General features: G+C 44.9%; 2 protein-coding genes across 4 annotated transcripts in view; both read right to left on the bottom strand.

Moving 5' to 3' along the window:
- Window positions 1-11,883, bottom strand: part of Dnajb14 (DnaJ heat shock protein family (Hsp40) member B14) — a 46,832-nt gene extending 34,949 nt beyond the window's left edge. For 2 of the 3 annotated variants that reach the window (XR_003481297.2, XM_027395791.2), the window contains exon 1: window positions 11,665-11,883. Coding sequence is in view for 2 of the 3 variants with exons in the window: in XM_027395791.2 (XP_027251592.1) it covers window positions 11,665-11,797 (133 nt within the window). In the remaining variant the exon portion in view is untranslated. The remainder of the gene's footprint in view (window positions 1-11,664) is intronic. The other variant, XM_027395792.2, reaches the window with a different exon arrangement.
- A 953-nt stretch (window positions 11,884-12,836) lies between these two features.
- On the bottom strand, window positions 12,837-15,163 carry LOC100763852 (histone H2A.Z). Its single transcript, XM_027395790.2, has 5 exons — window positions 15,007-15,163; window positions 14,454-14,531; window positions 14,030-14,143; window positions 13,537-13,666; window positions 12,837-13,276 (listed from the first exon to the last, which is right to left on the bottom strand). Exons 1-5 carry the CDS (start codon window positions 15,007-15,009, stop codon window positions 13,215-13,217), a joined length of 387 nt encoding a protein of 128 aa, XP_027251591.1. The 5' UTR covers window positions 15,010-15,163; the 3' UTR covers window positions 12,837-13,214.
- Window positions 15,164-20,961: the final 5,798 nt, after the last annotated feature.

Here is a 20,961-nt window from a genome sequence, read left to right on the forward strand (position 1 = left end):
TTTCAGAAAACAAAGAAAACAACAAAAAGAAATCACTTATCCAGACCATAGGCGACAAAATACAGGCAAAAAGTGAGGACGGCTGAGCACATGAAGATGCTGCCAAAGCCTGACCACCTGAGTTCAAATCCCAGCACCCACAGGAAGGTGGAAGGAGACAGCCAACTCCATAAACTGCACACACACACACACACACACACACACACACACACACACACACACACACACACACTAAAAGAATGTGAAATCAAAGGGATAAAAATCTATTCAAAATGATGGGATTGGCTGGGTATGGCAGCACACGCCTGTAACGCTGGCACTCAGAAAGCAGAGCCAGAGTCAGGAAAACCAGCACTGGTCTACACAGTGAGTTCTGGGCCAGCACAAGCTAATAGTGAGACCATAACTAAAAAACCACTAAGTCAGCTAAGTTGGGCATGAGGGCACACCTGTAACACCAGTGCGTGGGAAGCTGCAGGAGGGGCTCAAGTTTAAGGCCAACCTGGGCTATACAACCCTGTCATTTAAAAAAAAGGCCAAGCTAGAAGAAACAGAGTTACTTAAAGCAACAGATAGTACCATACAGAGAAATAAGCATATAAAGGCTGAAAATTTCAAAATTGAAAAATAAAAAATTTGGGAGGAAAATGGCAGATACTGAAGATGAAGAAAAGCCAACACATGGAAAACAGACATCCTGAAAAAAAACAAAACATACAGTAATTAGATGACTTCTGACATATGAACAAAAACATCTAACTAACATAATGAAATACCAGAAATCCTAAGAGTAAATGACACCTGAGATACATTCAAATAAAGTTAGCTGGGTATCCACACAAAAACAACAACAGCAACAAACCCAATGATTTAAAAGGATGGAAAGTTAGACTGTCCTCAGGCTTTGTCCATCACTGGCACTCGCACAAGACCCTGGAGTAGGATTACTTGCACACCCAAGAAAACAAGTGTGAGCTAATGACTCACTGACACAGTTAACCTTGATGTCTACTTGACAGGCTCCAGGATGACTGACAGACAAGCCTCTGGACATGTCTGTGAAGGACTCTGTAGTCTCTACATGAGCATAACTGGGGTAGGAAAAGCCATTCTACATTTGGGCAGCACAGTTCTGTGGGCTCATGTCCTGTACTCCATAAAAAGGGGAAGACAAACAGAGCATCAGCATCCATTTCTCTGCTTCCTGACGGCAGATGCCTGTGACCAAGCATCCTCCATCTCCTACTGCCAGGACTCCCTGCTATGGTGGGCTAGCCCATAGACTGGAGCCAAAATAAACCCCCTTCCTCAGATTGCTTTTGTTGGGTAATTTAATCCTAGTGACATGTAGAGTAACTTAATACTTCAACAGCAAAGTCACAGGTAAACTGTCTTCAGCACTCTAGAATTTAAGGAGCATAGTTCTTCAAACTCTCCCTGTGTCCCCCTAGGAAATAAGCTTTAGAAATCCAAAATAATGACATATACCTTAGCATGAAGACTGGTGGCAAACATCACATGGATATTGTAGAATTAAGACTGAATTACAGTTGAGAGAAGATTGTATCTAATTATACTGTGTTCTGATGCTATAAATACTCTTCAAATATTCTTTAACTAGTGGGCTAGAAAGTTACAAGGGTTCTCACTCCTTCTGTTCCTTTTGTCAGCTAAGGTTTGCAGGACCTACAGGCTTGGGCCAAGAAACATTTTTGGGCTCAAACTTGACATGGGATGTCTTTCTGTATGCTGAAAATATGTTTTGCTTTTATTGGTTGATAAATAAAGCTCTTTTGACCAATGGCTAAGCAGGATATAGCTAGGCGGGGAAATCCAAACAGTTACTGAGGGAAAGGAGGAGGAGTCAGGGAGATGCCATGTAGCCACCATGGCTAGAGCATTATCAGTAAGCCACAGCATTGTGGCAATATGCAGACTAATAGAAATTAGTTAGTTTATAAGAGAGAACTAGCCAGTAATATGTCTGAGCCTTGGGCCAAACAATTATATTTAATATTAGCCTCGGAGTGTTATTCCATAAGCAGCTGCAGGGAACTGGCAGGTGGGGGGAAAAACTGGTCTGGTGAGACGGGGTGTGACAGAAAACAACTTCCAACTACACAAACTGGCAATCATTGCCAAACACACGGCTGAGCTTGGCATAGCCTGAATCTATGGGGTTAAGGAGTTAACTTACAACACACAAAAAAATGAACAAATAAGTGGGAGCTACACTGCCCACTCAAGAGCAGAAATGACATGGAAATAAGGAACGTGACTGTGCTGGTTTGAATAGGAACGATCCCCATAGGCACATCTATTTGAACACTTAGTCAAGAGGAGGTGGCACCATTTGAAAGGATTTAAAGGATTGGTATGGCCATGTTGGAAGAAGTGTGTCACTGAAGATGGGCTTTGAGGTTTCAAAAGCCTGTGCCGTGCCCAGTATCTTTCTCTGCCTGCAGATCAGTATGTAGCTCTCAGCTACTTCTCCAGCAGTCTGCCTGCCACCATGCTCCCTGACATGATAATGGAGTAAGCCACTGAAACTGTAAGCATGTCCCCAGTTAAATGCTTTCACTTAGAGGAGTTGCCATGATCATGGTGTCTCTTCACAACAGAACACTGTGAGAATGAACAATGTTGCACTGGATTGAAAATGAGAGGTGTCTTATGTGTATATGTGGCTTACTGACACCACACACATAAAAAATTAAAATAGTCATTACTCATAATGGAATGCCAACACAAACAACAGACACACATACATGTACATCTATGGGTTTCCCAGCTCTGTCTACTTAGAAGACTGGATACAATGATATTCCCATAGCAACGAACTCATCTAGCATTTACCTCAGTTTCTGTATTTCACTGTACTAAAAGGAGGCAGGCATGGTGGGGAGCTGATTCCTTTGGGCAGAAAATATAAAACTGTTATGGACTAAAAATTTCAATAAATGATGAAGGTATATCAAAAAGACTTAGAAGCCAGATTTAATAGGGCACCCTCTGACTAACCTTGACACCAAAATAATGATGATGAGAGGTTAAGTGGGAATCCATGAATCCATTTGGAACAGAACGACTAAAGAGCAACTAATAAATGAGGAAGGAATTAAAACCCCATTTTTTTAAAACAACTACCAGAACTTAATTCAGAAAAAAAATCATTCATGCACATTACAAAGAGATGGAAATTTTGTTGAGGAATATGATATTTATATGGTTTCAATGATTTCCCCCCACAAAATATTTATTAATTACAAAGGGAAACAGTCAACTTTATAGTAGAAAAATGTGGCAATCAACAGCTTAATTGGGAGACCAAGTAATCTCAATAGAAAAGGCCAAATCAAAACCATGTGTCTCTTGATAAGTTACACTAAGAACAAAACATCAATTCTGTGGTCTTTCTGGAAAAAAAAAAGAAAAGAAACAAACAAACAAAAAACACTGATATAAGAAATGTCAATCAAACCCAAATTTCAGGGAATTCTATAAAATAACTAACTCTACTCATCAATGTCAAGAAACAAAAAGTATGATGATGTATACAGAATATCCTGCCTACCCCCCCCCCAACACAGGGCTGCAGAGATGGTGGCTTGGCAGTTGAGAGCACAGAGTTCTCTTACAGAGGACCCAGGGTTTGGGTCTCAGCATCCACAAAGTGGCCAACAACCATTCATAACTACAGTTCCAGAGGATCTGACGCCCCAGCATGGTCTCTGCAGGTACTGCATGAACATGGTGCACAGACATTGCAGCAGGCAAGTCACTCATGCACGCAAAAATAGAAGGATACATAACTCTTTTAAAAATGTTTAAAGGGGCTGGAGCTAAGCTACTCTTGCTGAGAGCCTGGGTTGATTTCCAGCACCCACATGGCTGTTCACAACTGCCTGTGACATCATTTCCCGGGGACCTGACACCTTCTTCTGTCCTCTGAAGGCCCTTAACACATGTGGTACACATAAACTCATACAGGCTTACACATATGAACACAAATAAAAACCAATTAATAAAAACATTTTTAAGCCGGGCGGTGGTGGCCCACGCCTTTAGTCCCAGTACTCAGGAAGCAGAGGCAGGCGGATCTCTGTGAGTTCAAGACCAGCCTGATCTACAGAGTGAGTTCCAGGACAGCTTCCAAAGCCACACAGAGAAACCCTGCTTTAAAAAATAAACAAAACAAAACACCATTTTAAAATGTTAAAAACAACACATACCCCGCCCCTATTTATCATAAGAGATACAATGAATCCACTGGCAGAATTTAAATGAATGCATGAACTAATGGCCTAAATGTTATTGTTATTATAGTTATATCTGGAAGTCCTTATCTTATCAAATATATGCAGAATTATTCAGCAGTGGGACAACCTACCTACAGCTACTCTAATTGGTTCAGGGGAAATAGACAAATTATATGTGTGTGTAAACAGACGATGACTATGGCCAAGAAAACTCATAAAAACTTGAACCCTAACTTAAGTGTTTTGGGGGTTCATACTATTCAGGAAAGCCTTGCATTATTGTTCAGTCAGCATTACTTAATTATGAGGTTATGTCCTAATTGTGGGAACACAGAGTGTATCTGCACAAGCCCAGGTACAGTTCTGCAAATATGATACCATGGGTTTTCAAGAACCAGGACTACAGCTAAGGAAGCTAGAAACAAGGCTAAAAAAAATGCTTAAGCAAAGACTGATTCTTACCTTGAATTGGAAAGAACAATATACACTCACAAGCTGATCATCTTTAAAAAGACAACACACTCGCTAGCCATAGTGGCACAAGCCTTTAATCCCAGCACTCAGGAAACAGAGGCAGGCAGATCTGAGTTCCTGGTCAGCCAGTCTCAAAAAAAAACAAACAAACCAAAACAGACAGACAGATGAACACACACACACACACACACACACACACACACACACTGCATTTCCCAACCCTATGCTTTGAATAGAGCCCTAAACAAATAACAACTAGTTGCAGTGTCCCTAGTACCTGTACTGTGATGCTGAAACAATTTTCCACTAGAAGAAACCAAGACTATAAGACACAGAGTTAGCCAGACAGTGGTGGTGTATGCCTTTAATCCCAGCACTTGGGAGGCAGAAGCAGGCAGATCTCTGTGGTTCAAGGCCAGACTAGTCGACCAATAGAGTTCCAGGCCAGTCATAGCTACATGGTGAAACCGTCTCAAAAAAAAAAAAGGAAAAACAAAATCCACTTCCACCACCACCAACAACAGATAAAAGCAATCAAGCCTTTAACATTCATTTCCAATATGAATTGAATGTGTCTCTTTACAGTTTCAACTAACAAATGAAGTAAGTACTTTTAAAAGCTGTGGACCAGAGATGAAAATGGTCATCTGTTGGATATTTACAGGTGGCCACAAAAATCCTATGGAGTTTAAGGCTATCTCTTCATTGTCTCATTCTTATCTAAGACAATTGTTCCTGGTATGCTAGACATCTATGGCTAGATATGGGACAATGTTAAAGCAGGCTTTATGAGACTGCTTTGGATTTTCAGTAGTTACGATGACAAATGAAAATTTTTCTACGATACTATGCTTATGGGCTCTCTGCCTAATAATGGCATTATGGCAAGGTGTGTGTGTGTGTGTGTGTGTATGTGCTAAACACTCCCTGGATCCACTAAGTTAAAACTCAGCACAGGGGCTGGGAAGAGGACTCAATCACCTGTATTTTAAGGAGCTAATAAGTTCCTCTAACTCCAGTTTCAGGGGATCTGAAACTCTCTTTGGCCTCCAAGAGCTCTAGTACACACATAAAACATGGGAACTTGTGCAAGCACACATATACATACGTAAGAAAATAAATCTTTTTAATTAAATAAGCTAAGACAAATTCTACTACTTTGGAGCTCCAAATCCAGTTTTATTAGTTTAAAAAAAATGGCATTAGGGAAGCCTTTGTATTAGCAATTGTTGCATTTATGAGAAAATAATGATTTAGAACTATTAATCTAGTTCCATATGCTAATGGAGGGAGGGTCAAACAGAAGCAAGAGGCTCTCTGTGAGTTCGAGGCCAGCTTAATCTAAATATCAAGTTCCAGGGCAGCCAAGGTTACATAGTTAATTTAATTTTGGACATGCTTTTTATGTGGATGTATCAACATAGAACACATCACATGCAACTATAAAAGTTTTATTTCAAGCTGGAGAGATGGCTCAACAGTTAAGAGCAGTGGCTGCTCCTCCTGAGAACCTGAGTTTGATTCGCAGCCCCTGGGTGGCAGCTCACACCCATCTGCAACTCCAGACAAGCTCTTCTCCCCTCTATGTGCACACACGTGTATCCCTCACATGCGCACACTCACAAAACTAAACACGAAAATAACTTTTCAAAAATAAAATGCAGCTCCAAACTGGAAGGTGGGCTGGGAACATAGCTAACTTGGTGGCGTGCTTGCCTAGCACACATGAAGCCCTAAGTGTGACCTCCCCCCCCAGCACCACATAAACTGGGTGTGCTGGTACACGTGTATAATCCCAGCAGCAGAAAAGTGGAGGCATGGGGATCAGAGGTTAAAGGTCATCCTCAGCTACCTATAGAGTTTGAGGCTAAGATCCTATCTCAAAAAAAGGGGGGGTGATACGGAACTATAGAAATCACGCTATCATTGTTACGGCTACCAAGATACTTAGTTTTCCTTTAGGATGCAAATGCCATAATGCCATGAAAATGATTGTTGTCATATTATCTATTTACTCCCTAGTACTTAAAACATTGCCAGGGGCTAGGGAGATGGCTCAACTCACAAGTGTCCATAACTGCCGTTCAAGGGGATCCAATGTCCTCCTCCCACCTCTGAGAGCACCAGGCACACACACACAGGGCACAGACATATATACAAGCAGGGAAAACATCCAAACACATAAAATAAAGCAAAATGCTGCACGGCACAGAGAAGTATGTATCCGATACACATCTGCTGGATAAATGAACTCATTGTTTAGATGAGGGAGTGGAGATCTATACCTAGGGCACAAGACCAAACCCGAACTCAAGTCAATGCTTTTTCCTCAGAGCTAACATCTGAAACAGTTTCACTACTTACTAATGGAAATTCGGAAGTCATTTTCTGACACATAACTGGATGATACAGAAATAATTGTTTTAAATGTTCTCATCACTGAATTTTAAATAAGCCAGTTAGGAAAAGGATGGAATGATCTTAAAGGAATAGGATGTAGAATGATTCCGATACACACAATGGTTAAAAACTTCGCAGATTGCCGGGCGGTGGTGGCACACGCCTTTAATCCCAGCACTCGGGAGGCAGAGGCAGGCGGATCTCTGTGAGTTCGAGACCAGCCTGGTCTACAAGAGCGAGTTCCAGGACAGCCTCCAAAGCCACAGGGAAAACGCTGTCTCAAAAAAAAAAAAAAAACAAAAAAAAAAAACAAAAAAAAAAAACTTCGAAGATGAGACAAAAGGAAGAACAATTTTCAACTTTGTATTAAATACAAAGTAACAGTATAAAAAAGCAGAAAAATATGCTTCATCTCTCGAACGGATGGAAATAAACTAAAAGGAATACTTTAACTGTTTTTAAGCCAGGAGCATATATACATTATCCATGCACCTAAACTTATCTGTTTATTCATCACAGCAGATACCGAAGGGCTTTTTTGTGGTTGTATGCCATTATTTAATTCAAATTGCTACCATGTTCTTGAAAAGAATAAAAATGTTCTTTACTTGCCAGATATAGTTGGGCATAGATATCTTTAATCTTAGCACTTGAAGGCAGCAGCAGGTGGATCTCTGTGAGTTCAAGGTTTATATAGTGAGTTCCAGGCCAGCCAAAGATACATTGTGAGATCTGTCTCATTAAAAAGGAAGGAAGGGAGAGAAGGAAGAAAGGAGGGAGGAAGGAAAGGATGGAGGGAGAGAGGGGAGAGGAAGAGAAGGAGAATAGAAAAGAAAAATATCTACACTTCGAACTATCCCCAATTACTATGAAAATCTAAAAATTAAAACAACAATGTGTGTGGCTGGAAGGCTGGCTCAATGGTTAAGTGCACTTGTTGCTTTTGTAAAGGGCCTGGATTTGGTTTCAGCACCCACATAATGGCTCACAACCATTAAAGTATTTAATCCAGTCCTAAAGGCATCTGATGACCTCTTCTGACCTCCATGAGCCCATGCAGTCAAACACTCACACACATAAAATAAGAATAAATTAAAACAACAAAAAACAATGTGCACAAAGTCTCAAAACAGTGATACTGTATCCTTCTACCAAACACTCAACCATACCAATTAAGCAAACATACCAATGTAACTCTTAGTGTGAGCATTTGAAAGTTGTGCCAGTCGACAACTATGCTGAAAGGAAGTCTCAACTAAAACACAGAAAGCAACAGTGTCCTTCATCCATCTCAGTGTTAAACTTTTCTTCAAGGAAAGAGCTTGCCAGTTTATTAAAGTGTTTTATCAGATTACCTCCTTACTTGATAGGAAATTCTAAGAGGGTGAAAATCCTGGGGTATAACTAGAGTTTAATCTTGTGGTTCCCCACTAATCATAATGGAAGAATAATGGAAACAGAAGCACCGCATTTTCTTTTGCCTTAGTACAAGCAGATCTAAAAGACTATCCAGTCAGTTTTCCTGAGCTGTTAGCTTGGGAAGCATCACCCAAAAGCTCCCAATTTCCCCCTGTACAAAACCTTTATCAGGGTCTTTCATGAACATTCCAGGTGTTTCTATTTCCTGAGTTCTTATTTAATTCCCATAAACATTTCCTGGGAATACTCTATGTAAAAGACATTTTTCACAGAACAGTCACACTGCTTTATTTTGGGTCACATCAACTCTGTGATGACATCTTCATTTTGCATATAATTAAGGGTGAGAATAGCTAAATATCTTGTCCCTGGTTATAGAGACGACAGACCAAGTCTGCATTGAACTGTTTTTAGACTACTCCACAATTATACCCTACCACTTTATTTGATAATTAATTACCCACCATCCTTGTAATAGCTTTGTATCTGACTTTCTCTCTTCCATTTCCTCATTTTTCCTGCATCTATGACTTTCAGAGCAATAATGATATTGAACTTTTACAGTGACCTTTAGGAGATTCATTTTAGCTGTTTACATGATAGAAGCATGACCAGTGGTAAATTTGGGCTAGTCTTAAGGATTCTTAGATGATTTCACTGAAAATAGAGAGGATAGTAAAAATTTATTATAATGCTTTCCATCAGCTCATTTTGTCCTCGGAGGATCATGGGGCCAGCACACTGTTCCTGATGCACACATGAAAAAGCCAAGGACTAGAGGCTGTCCACCTTGACTAAAGTTGCAAGCTAGTTGGTGAAGAACCAGGTCTGCAAAGCCAGGCTACCTTGCTGAGTGTCTACTACTTTCGTGTTCGAATTGTTCCTCCAGGGCCAGATGACACCTAATTGGAATCTATCTACATAGTGGAAGGGGGGGCGAGAATAATTTCTGCCGGTGACTTCTTGGATATGGCACCGAAAGCCCAGACAGCTAGCAAAACGCGACAAATGAAACGGACACATCTGACAGGGTGGAAAGCAGATCTACAGAAGGAAGAGAACCTCGGCAAGCTAGAGATGTCAAGGAATTGATGCCCCAAATGTATAAAGAGCCCACAACAGTATCCATGAAAACAGCCTGACTTTTAACTGGGCAAACAACTTAACACATTCCTCCAAAGGATATACCAATGGTCAAATAAACACAAGAAAACTGCTCAACATCCTTAATCATCAGGGAAACGCAACCAAAGTTACAGTGAGGTATCACCTGATAGTCACTAGACTAGCCACAATCAAAACAAACAAAAACTGGGGGTACCGAGTTGTAACGAGACACTGGGAAAATGCACCCTTGGTTTGTTGCACAAAACGGTGCAGCCGTTCGGGGAAAACAATGTGGTGGTTCCTCAAAACTCAAAATTAGAATTACTCTGACCCACTAATCCCACTTCTGGGTATAAATGCAGAACTGAAAGCAGGCCTGCAGACACTCAGGCTCATGGGAGCAGCATTCACCCAAGCGCCCACCAACACAGGTGAATGACTAAAACCCGTGGTGGCTAGTGAGAGACTACAGACCTGTGTGCAGCCCACCGTGTAGGGAGAGAACCTTTCCCCTACAAGTTGTCATCTCATCTTCACCTAGGTGTTATGGCACCCCCCCCCACACACACACATAAGTACCTCAGCAAAGAAAATGTGATATTTGAATATGCATGCGCAGACTCACACCAATACACATGTGTGTATATAAATAACAGAATGCTAGTTAGCATTTTCAAAAAAGGAAATCTGCCCAAGCGATAGTGGTGCACGCCTTTAATACCAGCACTCGGGAGGCAGAGGCAGGCGGATCTCTGTGAGTTCGAGACCAGCCCGGTCTACAGTGAGTTCCAGAACAGTCCCTGCTGTTTACACAGAGAAACCCTGTCTTGAAAAACCAAAAAAACCTTTTTTTAAATTAAAAAGTGGATGAAATCTGAAGTTATTAAGTGAAATAAGGCTGGCACACAGAGTTAAATTCTGTATGATTTCTCTTAGGTCAGGTACCTAATTAGTCTAATCTATGAAAAGTGATGGTAGAGTGAAGGTAAAGGGGGCTATTTGACTGGTCAAGGGTGTAAGATAAAAAAAAAGTACAGATCCTATGGTGCACGATGTGAAAATACTTAACACTAACAAACTGAACACCTAAAAATGATTAGAATAATAAATCTATGTTGCACTTTTTACAGTTAAAATTAACTTTTACTATCTTTTCCTGTCCTAATCCAATGTAACAAAAAGATAAAGTGAAAAACAGCAGAAACAAAAGACTTCAACAATGTAAAAAGAATTAAGAAAACAATAAAGTCAAACAGGCACCCTGTTTATTAAGTTTCCTCTTAATTCTCTTAACCTGGAAATACTAGACATCGGCTAGACAAAACGGTAGTAGTTAAAGGCCATTTGGAGATAAAACTCAGCTTCTATTCCGACTTTGCCACTTACTGTGCGACCTTGGGCAAGGTATTTTTATTCACTCATTCATTCGTTCGTTCGTTTGTTCATTCATCCATTCATTCATTTGCACATGGGTTAACTGTTCTGAGGAATAAACCAGGGTCACACAAAAGCCTAGGCACAACTCCTGGCTCTTTGTGAGTGTTGTGTTGACTATTACCTCGAAGCCTACAGAGTTAGACAATGAATAAGGTGAATTAAAGTAGGGTAAGTCCATGCCCTACTCTTTAGCGATTTGCCCAACTTGCGGGTACTTACGGTGTCATATCAAATCAGACACTAGACATCATTAATAACTTCACCATCCCTGTCAAAAGTGGAGCTGTCTCGTAAAGGGGCTCTGCCCGACTCCCTGGGAAAAGCAGTGTCATCTAAGGTATTGGAAGATACTTAGGAACAGCTACATACAGAGCCCAGGGATAGTGAAGCCCGATAAGCCACCGGAGTCCCGCTCCTGTCACTTCACCGGGGCCTAGGCTGATCTGGGGAGGGGCCCTCTCGCCCAGCACCCCGCAGCGCTCCGCCGGTGTCCCCGAGGGCTGGAGCGGCCGCGGCCCGCGGGGCGGAGGGCGCAGGGGCCGGGGTCACGGCGGGGGCCGGGGCTCACCGCGCGCGGCCGGCAGCGGGTACAGCTTCTCGGCCTTCTGCAGGAAGCGCTGGGCCTTGTCGCGGTTGCCGGCGCTCAGGGCCTCGCGAGCGATCTGCACGCATTTCTCCGCCTCGTCGCGGTTGCCCTCCATGGCTCGCGCCTGCCTCGGTGTCGGCGGCCGCGCAGCTGCGAGGGGGGCCCGCCGCGGAGGAGGCGAGGCGGGCGGGCGGGCGGCGGGCGGGGCGCGGCGCGGGGAGGAGCGGGCGGCGGCGGGGCAGCGGCGGCGACGGGCGGGCGCTGCGCCTGCTCCCCCCCCCGCACGCGCGCGCGCCGCGTCTCTGCCGGCCTGCCGCACTCCGGGCCCGGCCAGAGCGGGGAGCCCGGGGGGAGGGGGGGGAGATCGGCCCCTACCCTCAGGCGCGGCCCGGGAGCCCGCCTCCCGCGCCATCGGGGCGGGGACAGGGGACCTGCGGTTTCAGTTCGAGACCCAAGGCCCCCCAGGCCCCGCCTCTGGGCCCATAGGTTTTCGGAGGCCTCAGGCCTGTTAGGGGGAAAGACTGCGGCATGGGTCCTGCAGATTTAGAGTTGTGGACCACCCACCCATCCCACTGCCCTGCCCTTTTCAGTGGCACTGCTGCCCAGCAGGTACAATATACACAGCTCTTTTGGCTAGTCAGCTGTAACTCTTGAGCAGGAAGCAGTTCTCTCATCTGCAGAGGTTGCATGCATACCACCTCCTGTTACCAATTTTTGCCTCAGAAAGGAGCACGCATGTTGTCTCGGTAGGGTGAAAGGGGCAGATGCGTTTTCTCAAGCTCTTAAGGAACATGCCTGATATGTATCAATGTTTTCATCATGTTACCCTAGTCTATGAAAATAGCACGCATCCCCTGTGACTAGCATTTCACAGTTGACAACAGTGTCTGGTCACTGAGAATGATTTAACTTCTACATCTTAAGTTCATTCTGTGGAGGTTATTATGTTATACCTGGGGGTCTCTACCGGTCCAGCTGTCCCAAATTGTGATACAGTGCCTTTCACAGTTACTGTGAATGTCCAACAGCATGCCTAGTTCATTATGACAAATTGGTTATGACTTGTTGGTCTACAGATGAAGTGTTTGATTAGTAAGCAAAGAAGGTAGGGGAGCTGAATGAGATCTAGTAGTAATCATCAAGCAAGTTTAAAACTAGTTTGGGATATGACCTTTATTGAGCTTATCCACCAGAGTGGAAATAATGTCTGTACAAAACCAAATGTTTGTTACTATAACTTCTGCATCACAATTAAAATCCAAACAGTTTTTTAAAAACAGTCAACTCAATCAAAACCCACTACTTCAGAATCAATAGCTTCTTTGAAGCCACAGTAACACTTAAATATGGTTAAGACTCGAATGCAGAAATTTGGTTGGCTGGAAGGCTAATTAAGCCTCCAACTTGCTCAAATAGAATTACAAAAAGGCAAAATTGTGTTTTTCACAGAGATACAGTCCACTGGAATCACCGACACTGGACAGCTGTTAAGAATATTTAGAGTCCTGAGATAATAAGGAATCCAGGCATCCTTAGACAGTCTTCTGTTGTCCTTTCTTTCCAATCAGAGATTTGTGGATGTGTGGGATGACACCTAGGAAAGTGACAAGGATTAATTCTACTTTTTGTAGAAACATTTTGAAACAGTACATGAAATCAAAGCAGGTAAATCTACAACTTGAAAGGTCTTAAAAAAAAATTCAAACATAAAGTAAAATGATGAATGATGTTGTGTAAACCAAATTCCATAAACCACCATGATTTATAAAATATATTTAAATGCCCTCTTCTGGAAGCAATGAAAATGTAGGAATTTTCTTATTGGAAAGTAACCGAGTGTCAGTGATAACATACCACCACCAGCAATTGTAGCCTTGATCAGAGAGTCCAATTCTTCATCCCCGCGAATAGCAAGTTGCAAGTGACGAGGGGTAATACGCTTTACCTTTAAGTCTTTTGATGCATTTCCTGCCAATTCTAGTACCTAAAAGGCAAAATTCTGATCAATTTTCCAATTCCCTTCAGTCAAGATCCAGGAAGCTGGCTAAACGTCAGTGGTGTTTAACCCACCAACTGTCGTCATCCCCCCACTACCTGAATGACAAAACTATGCAAATGATGCAAAGGACTGAAGGGGCACGCAATTGCTTTTGCAACAGCAGCAAACTCTGGCTCAGCGGGATCCTTGGCTGAACACTAGCTCCCTCTAGCGCCCTCTCTCTGCCTAAGCGCCGCGCTTAGGGCCTGGGAGTTTTCTTGCATCACTTTCCTCCTTCCCTCTCGCCCACTTTCCCCCCCCCGCCCCCCAAACCTTTTCCAGATCACAGGCATACTCACTCCCGCTTACCTCTGCGGTGAGGTACTCCAGGATGGCTGCGCTATACACAGCGGCGGTCGCGCCCACACGGCCGTGGCTGGTTGTCCTAGATTTCAGGTGTCGATGAATACGGCCCACAGGGAACTTGATTTTTTTTTATGCACACAAACAAAAATGCACAAAGATAGAGGAGATTCAGAGATGGAAAGATGATGCGCGCGCGCGCCAAAGCCAAGGACGGTGGTGCACCAAGGCGCCCGGGCAGTTAGCACACGCGATCGACGCCCCCCCCACCAGCCCCCGCCGCCCCAACATTCAGTCTCCGAAGGCCAAGTCGCGACACATCACCCACGCAAAAGATGGAACACCCATGCGAGGCGCCGACAAACAAGCCAGGGGGTGCAAAGATAAAGGCCGGGTCACCCGGGCTGCGTCTGCGGCAGCAGCTGCCTACCTGCAAGCCGGCTCTCTGCGAGCGGGAAACCGCCTTTGTCTTGGCCTTTCCGGAGTCCTTTCCAGCCTTACCGCCAGCCTGCGGCGCCGCCGACGCCCGCGAGCCCGGGAGGGACGGAGAGGATAGAATTACCAAGGCGGCGCGGAGCGGCGCGCCCCTCCCCCACGGCCGCGCGTCCCGGAGGCGGGCGAGCGAGCAGGCGGGCGGGCGGGCGGCGGGCGCGCGCTCGCGGCCCGCCGGGGTCTCCGGGCCGCCGCTCGCCCCCGCCCTCTCTCCCCGCCCGCCCGCCGACCCCCGCCGCGCGCCCCGCGCGCGCCCCGCGCCGGCTCCCAGCTGCGCCGCGCGCGCCCCCCTCCAACCGTCGCCTCCCTCCCGGAGCTCCGAGCTCAACCAAACACCTCCCTCCGCTCGTCCCCGACCCGTCTCCGCACGCTCCCGCCCGCCGCCGCCGCCTCGCCCAAGCCCCGGCGACGGCGGCCCCGCCCGCTCCAAGCCCGCAGCTCGCGGCCGCCGCCGCCCCCCGCCCGGCGGCCCGCCGTCACTCTCACGTTACCATCTCGGACCGTGCTGAAGATCGCACAAGCGAGCAAGAGACGAGGCCAGGCGGACGCACAGCGAGATCCCGGCGCCCACTCCTCCGTCGTACCGCGATTCAAACTGCGCCGTCTCCCGCCTTCCTCGCGCCCTTTATACCGCAGAATGTTCCCTCATCCGGGAACTCGGCTGGCTCGGCCCACCAATGGTCGCCGCCCGCCTTCGGGACGCGTCCTTGAGGCTCCGGCCAATGGGAGGGCGCGAAGCAGGGTGGTGGGGCGGGCGCTCGCGAGCTCGAGCCGTGATTGGCGCGCGAGGGGTGGGGAGGGGGAAGAGTGGGGGAGGCGGCGGGACGGGACCGGGAGGGGAAGGGCGCCGCGGCGGGAGGGCAGACACAGAGCCCTGCGCCACCGAGGAGGGAGCGCGGGCGAGCGCGAGAGCGGACGCGGGGTCACGTGCCTGGAGGGCGGGGCTGAGAGGCTGGGGACGGGCGCGCGGGCGTCCTCCCGCGGTGTGCGGGAGACCACGTGAGCTCGCCTCCCGGTCCAGCCTGGGCCTCGCAGCGTCCTCCGGTCGGCCTGGCCGTCCCCCCCCCCTCCCCGCAGACCTCGGTTCCCCGCGGGCCCCTCCTTTGTGACAGGTGGCGCGAAGGCCTCCAGTGAGAGGAGCTCGGCTCGGCCCGCACTTGCTGAAGCACTTCCCTGAGAGACCGTCTCTTACCCCCGCCGGAGGTTGTTTTTCATCTTCCTCCGCTCCGGTCCTCACCTCTTTTGACCGCCCCCCTCACCCTCCCATCCTGTCTCGTAACAACCGTGGGGGTCAAGTTACCTTGGTGATAACAAATAATTTTGTCTACACACAGGAAGCTCAGGATGAAGCGTTATTATAATGAAATCATCAGCCATAATTTTGCCGAGAGAGACTCCACATCAATGGGGATGCGCCTATAGCCTGGTGTCTAAAGTTGATTTATTGAATCATCAAAGCTATTATGTGTCAGCTTTCCGACACTAAACATTTTGCCACATGAAAAATGTTGGGTAAATGTCAGTGGGGTAACTGTAACATGATTCACAAGCAGCCACAGATGGTTCATGTAATCAATTACAAATGCCGGGCTTAAAAAAGAAAAAGTAGGACTGTACGTACACACGGTCCTGTCCTGATGCCAGTCACTTAGACGTGCAGTTAGCAGGTCGACAATCCCTGTGTACATCACTTAGCTGCTTGGAGACCATAATGATCTAAATCTTTCATATTTACAGTACTTAATGTTTAACTCTTTAAATAAGAAAAATTATTGTGTGGGTGGTTGCAGGTGCACATGCCATGAAGACTTTGTGGAAATCAGATGACAACCTGTGGAGTGGGCTCTCCCTCTCTCCACCTGTACATGGGTTGCAGGGATGGAACTCAAGCATGCTTACACAGCACTTTTACCCATGGAGTCATCACCAGCTCAACGGTACATTACACTTTTTATGTAATTGAATAGTAATGTGAAGAGAATTTTGAAGCATAAACTCTATATTTGGGCTTCAGTTTGAAATGTTTTATGAAATTTGAGGCCCTCTCTGGTGCCAGGAGATTAATGGCTAGAGGAGAGGCTCCCAGCAGTTTTGATGCCATGGCTTATTGGAACTAAAGAATTATAGTGATGCCATCATATGATGACAATTAAAAAAAAAAAACTGTGAATCTACAATCCCAGCACTTAGTAGGCTGCATCAGGAGAATCACACACGGAAAGCCTGTCAAAACTAAACACAGATTCTATTTCAAAAACTGTGGCAGCCCACACTGGTACCCTTACACCATTAATTCTAGCACTAGGGAGGCAGAGGCAGGCTGATCTTTGTGAATTCCAGGACAGCCTGGTCTCCAGAGTGAGTACTAGGATAGGCTCCAAAGCTACACAGAGAAAACCTGTCTCGAAAAACCAAAAAAAAAAAAAAAAAAAAAAAGATTAAGGAAAAGGGTGTGCAAAGGACATGGTAGCATGTGCTTGCCTGACACACAGTATATAGGGAAGGTGTGGTAATTTGAAAGAGAATGGCTCCATATGCTTATATATTCGAATGCTTGGTCCCAGTTAGTGGAACTGTTTGGAAAGGATTAGGAGGTGTGGCCTTGTCGGAGGAGGTGTATTATAGGGGGCACCCTCCTCCTAGGGGTTTGGCAACAGGTGCCCCCTACAGTGTAGACTGGGGATGAGCTTTGAGGTTTATAAGACTATGCCAGCCCCAATCTCTCTATGCCTGTGTGCCTGCAGATCAGGCTGTAATAGCCCATGCCTGCCTACCTGCCTGCCTGCTCCCATGAGGATCACGGACTAAGCCTTTGAAACTGTAAGCAAGCCTGCAGTTGAGTGCTTTCTTTGATACAAGTTGCTTTGGTCCTGGAAAAATAAAACAGAAGGATAAATAAAGTATTTTGTATTTCTAATCTGTTTATCCTAACTAGTATTTTTACTTCTTTTGATGTAGAAACAGTAAATTTAAAGGCCACCCAAAGTGTGGTTAAATGAAAAATGTTGCTCATAATCTTGGGCATTCAAACACTTGGTCCCATGTTTGGGGACATTTAGATGTTGCAGCCTTGCTGGAGAGCTAGCTTCACACCACTTCCATCTAGTTCACAATGCTTACAATTAAAGATGTGAGTTCTACCTTTTCCTCCAGCCATTCCCACCTCTTGCTTCTGTGCCTTTTCAAGCTGATGGAGACTTAACCCATTGGAAGTGTAAGTCAAAATAAACTCCCTATGTAAGTTGCCATGGTAATGGTGTTTATCACAACAACAGAAAGGTTCCTGATACAAAAGTTGGTACTGACAACGGGGTGTTGCTATAAAGAACCTAACCATGTCTTTTGGAAGAATGTAGAAGACTTTGGAATAGTTGAACTACAAAAGTTATTGCATGGTATGAGTAGAGTAGGCCGTCATTGCAGAAGCCTGGAAGACAGTAGTGCTGAGAGCCATGCAGACTGTGGGAAACCTGCCAAGGAGAACTGCATACATGGAGTGGAGCCAGCCCAGGAAAGAGCTGTTTTGTAGACAGCAAATCGGAGGGGTGGAGCCTTTGATGCCAGAAATAGCACTACAGAATTTAGTATTTGCCCTGTTGAGTTTGCACGTCCTTGGGGCCAGTATTTATTATGTTGTTAATCCCACTGAGTGAGAATAAGACCACTATCACAATTTTCTAATCAGTTTCAAAGCAAGTTTTATTAAGTCCTGGCCAAGACAAAGGACACTGACCAGGTCCGTAAACTGGGATTCCCAGAGTGTGACCAGGAATTGCATTAGGGGCTCATAAAGGCACAGGCTATGTATTTCCCACCTTCATCCAGTCAGGGGCAATCATGCATCCTGATGTACTTCCTGCCTACGTATCTCCCACCTACATGTGATCAAGCACATCCTGTACAGTTGGAGCACCCAAGTTTGTTTACAGACGTGAAAACACACGGCTTATTATCTTATGTGAATAACAGCCCCAGCATGCCAGGAAGTTTATCTGTCCTTAGGCAACTGGGGCATACAGGTTAAAGACATTTTTGTTTTATAGATCTCTTAAGCCCAGATATTTAAACTTAAAAAATAATTTTATCCCTCACATTGTCCCTACTCCTCTCTTTTGGGATGGTAATGTATTCACTGTACCATTATATGTTAGAAGTATGTAATTTGTGTTTTAGTTTTACAGGATGTTACAGTTAGATTTCCTTAAGTCTTAGAAGAGACTTTGGACTTTTAAATTGTGTTGACACTGTGAAAGACTATGGGATTTTAAAAGTTTGACTAAATGTATTTTACATTATGATTTGTCCACAAGCCTATAGGGACCAAGAAGTGGAACATTATGATTTGAATGAAAATATCCCTGTCTTAGTTAGGGTTTCTGTCGCTGTGATAAAAAACACCACAACCAAAGGCAACTTCGAGAGGAAAGGGTTTATTTCAGCTGAGTCAGTTATCCGAAGAGGTCAAGGAAGAAACTCAAGGCAGAAACCTGAGGCAGGACTTGATACAGAGGCCATGGAAGAGTGCTGCTTGCTGGCTTGCTCCCCGTAGCTTGCTCCCTGTAGCTTGCTCCCCGTAGCTTGCTCTCCGTAGCTTGCTCTCCATAGCTTGCTCTTCAATGTGCTTTCTTATAGAACCCAGGGCCACCAGCCTCAGGTTGGCATCACCCACAATGAGCTGGTCCCTGCCACATCAATCACTAATATGTACTATAGACTTGCCTACAGGCAGATCATATGGAGGCATTTTCTCAATTTAGAGTCATTTTCCCTGACAACTCTAGCTTTGTCAAATTGGCATGAAACTAACCAGCACAGCCCCTCCTAGTATCAGGCATTTGAACACTTGGTCCAGTTTGGCACTGCTATTAGGGGAGGTTTAGGTAGTTCAGCCTTGTTGGAGGAAATATGCCAGAGGGGTGGATATTTGAGAATAAAATTTCACTCATTTCACTTCCAGGTCTCTGTCTGCTTTATGCTTGCACTTGGCAATATGAACTCTCAGCTTCCTGTCCCTGCAGCCATGCCTGTTACTTGCTGCTACGCTTCCTTGCCATGATGGACTTTTACCCCTCTGGAACTGTAAGCCAAAGTAAACTCTGTCTAAAATGAGCTGCTTTGGTCTCGGGCTTTTATCACAGCAACAGGAAAGTAATTAATATATGCACAACCAAGTCACTCAGCCTCCCAACTGTTATTTATTTAATACAGTAACAAAAGTTTCCCTTTTCTTTCAAAGAAGAAGACAGTATTAGTTTACCTTCTTTTCACAGTAATTGTGTGGTGATCTCCCTGGTCCCTTTCCTGGGCTGAAAAGGATATGATACAAATGTGTTACTATTTGGGGGTTATCTTTGCTGTAGTTGCGATCATCATAATACATGTATATATGTGTACATTGCTCAATGCAATACCAATTTTGTAGTGTGTGGTACTGAGGATCAGACCTCCCACATGGCAGGCAAGTACTAAAGCCCCAACCACATGATTACCAATGTAACAAATTATCGCAAAAAAAAAAAGTAGTATGAAGTAGATGGTACTACTATTATGGAGTTTAACAGCTTTCTCAGAACAGACAGAATTTCTATTAGCTGCTACTATCTTCTCTCAGGTGCCACCATTGTCCTTAGCTTTTCATATAAAGAACCAGAGATAATGTCACACTTGGAAATTCTCAACTACATCTTGCTTAAAATGCCTATTTTTAAGCAGAGAGGAACAGATTTCCAAGCTATTTCAAAGGATATTAACATTTATAGACAATGGTAGAATTTCTAACCAGAAAATTCATGAAAGAATCTTGATTCTCTTAGGACATGGGGTGGAGGGACGTTAATACAAAATGTTGATTGAGAATAAAAGAATCAGACAGCCACTTGCATTCAGCAAGGTGTCAGTAAAGCAAACTCTGAACCATGATTTTTGCATTTATTAAATAGCTCACGGAGTCAGAGAAACGAGAGAAACACTGCATAGTTGTGAAAAGGCTTAATAAGGTGAGACACACACACACACACACACACACACACACACACACACACACACACACACACACACGGATGCATTACTATCCATGTCACAGTAGCTCTTCCAAATCCCTCTCATAAACATAGTAAAGAGATGCCTTGGGACCTAAGAGAACCATTTAAATCAGTGGTTAAACTAAAGCCATGTGTTTATGGCACACTTCTCATGACTACTGATGCAACACTAATTCACAAATGCAAGGCATAAGTTGCAAACATAACCAGCAAAATCTACTCAACCCAGACTTTCACATCAGGAAAAAAAAAAAAATCATAGGTTATGGACTCCATTGTGTTTTTATAATTTTTTAATACTTATTATTTGTTTTCTTTTTTGAGGGGGGGGGACAGGGTTTCTTTGTATTGTTTTGGAGCCTGTCCTGGAACTCGCTCTGTAGACTTGGCCTCGAACTCACAGAG

This window comes from Cricetulus griseus, assembly GCF_003668045.3.
Source record: "Cricetulus griseus strain 17A/GY chromosome 1 unlocalized genomic scaffold, alternate assembly CriGri-PICRH-1.0 chr1_0, whole genome shotgun sequence".
Taxonomy (NCBI): Eukaryota; Metazoa; Chordata; class Mammalia; order Rodentia; family Cricetidae; genus Cricetulus; species Cricetulus griseus.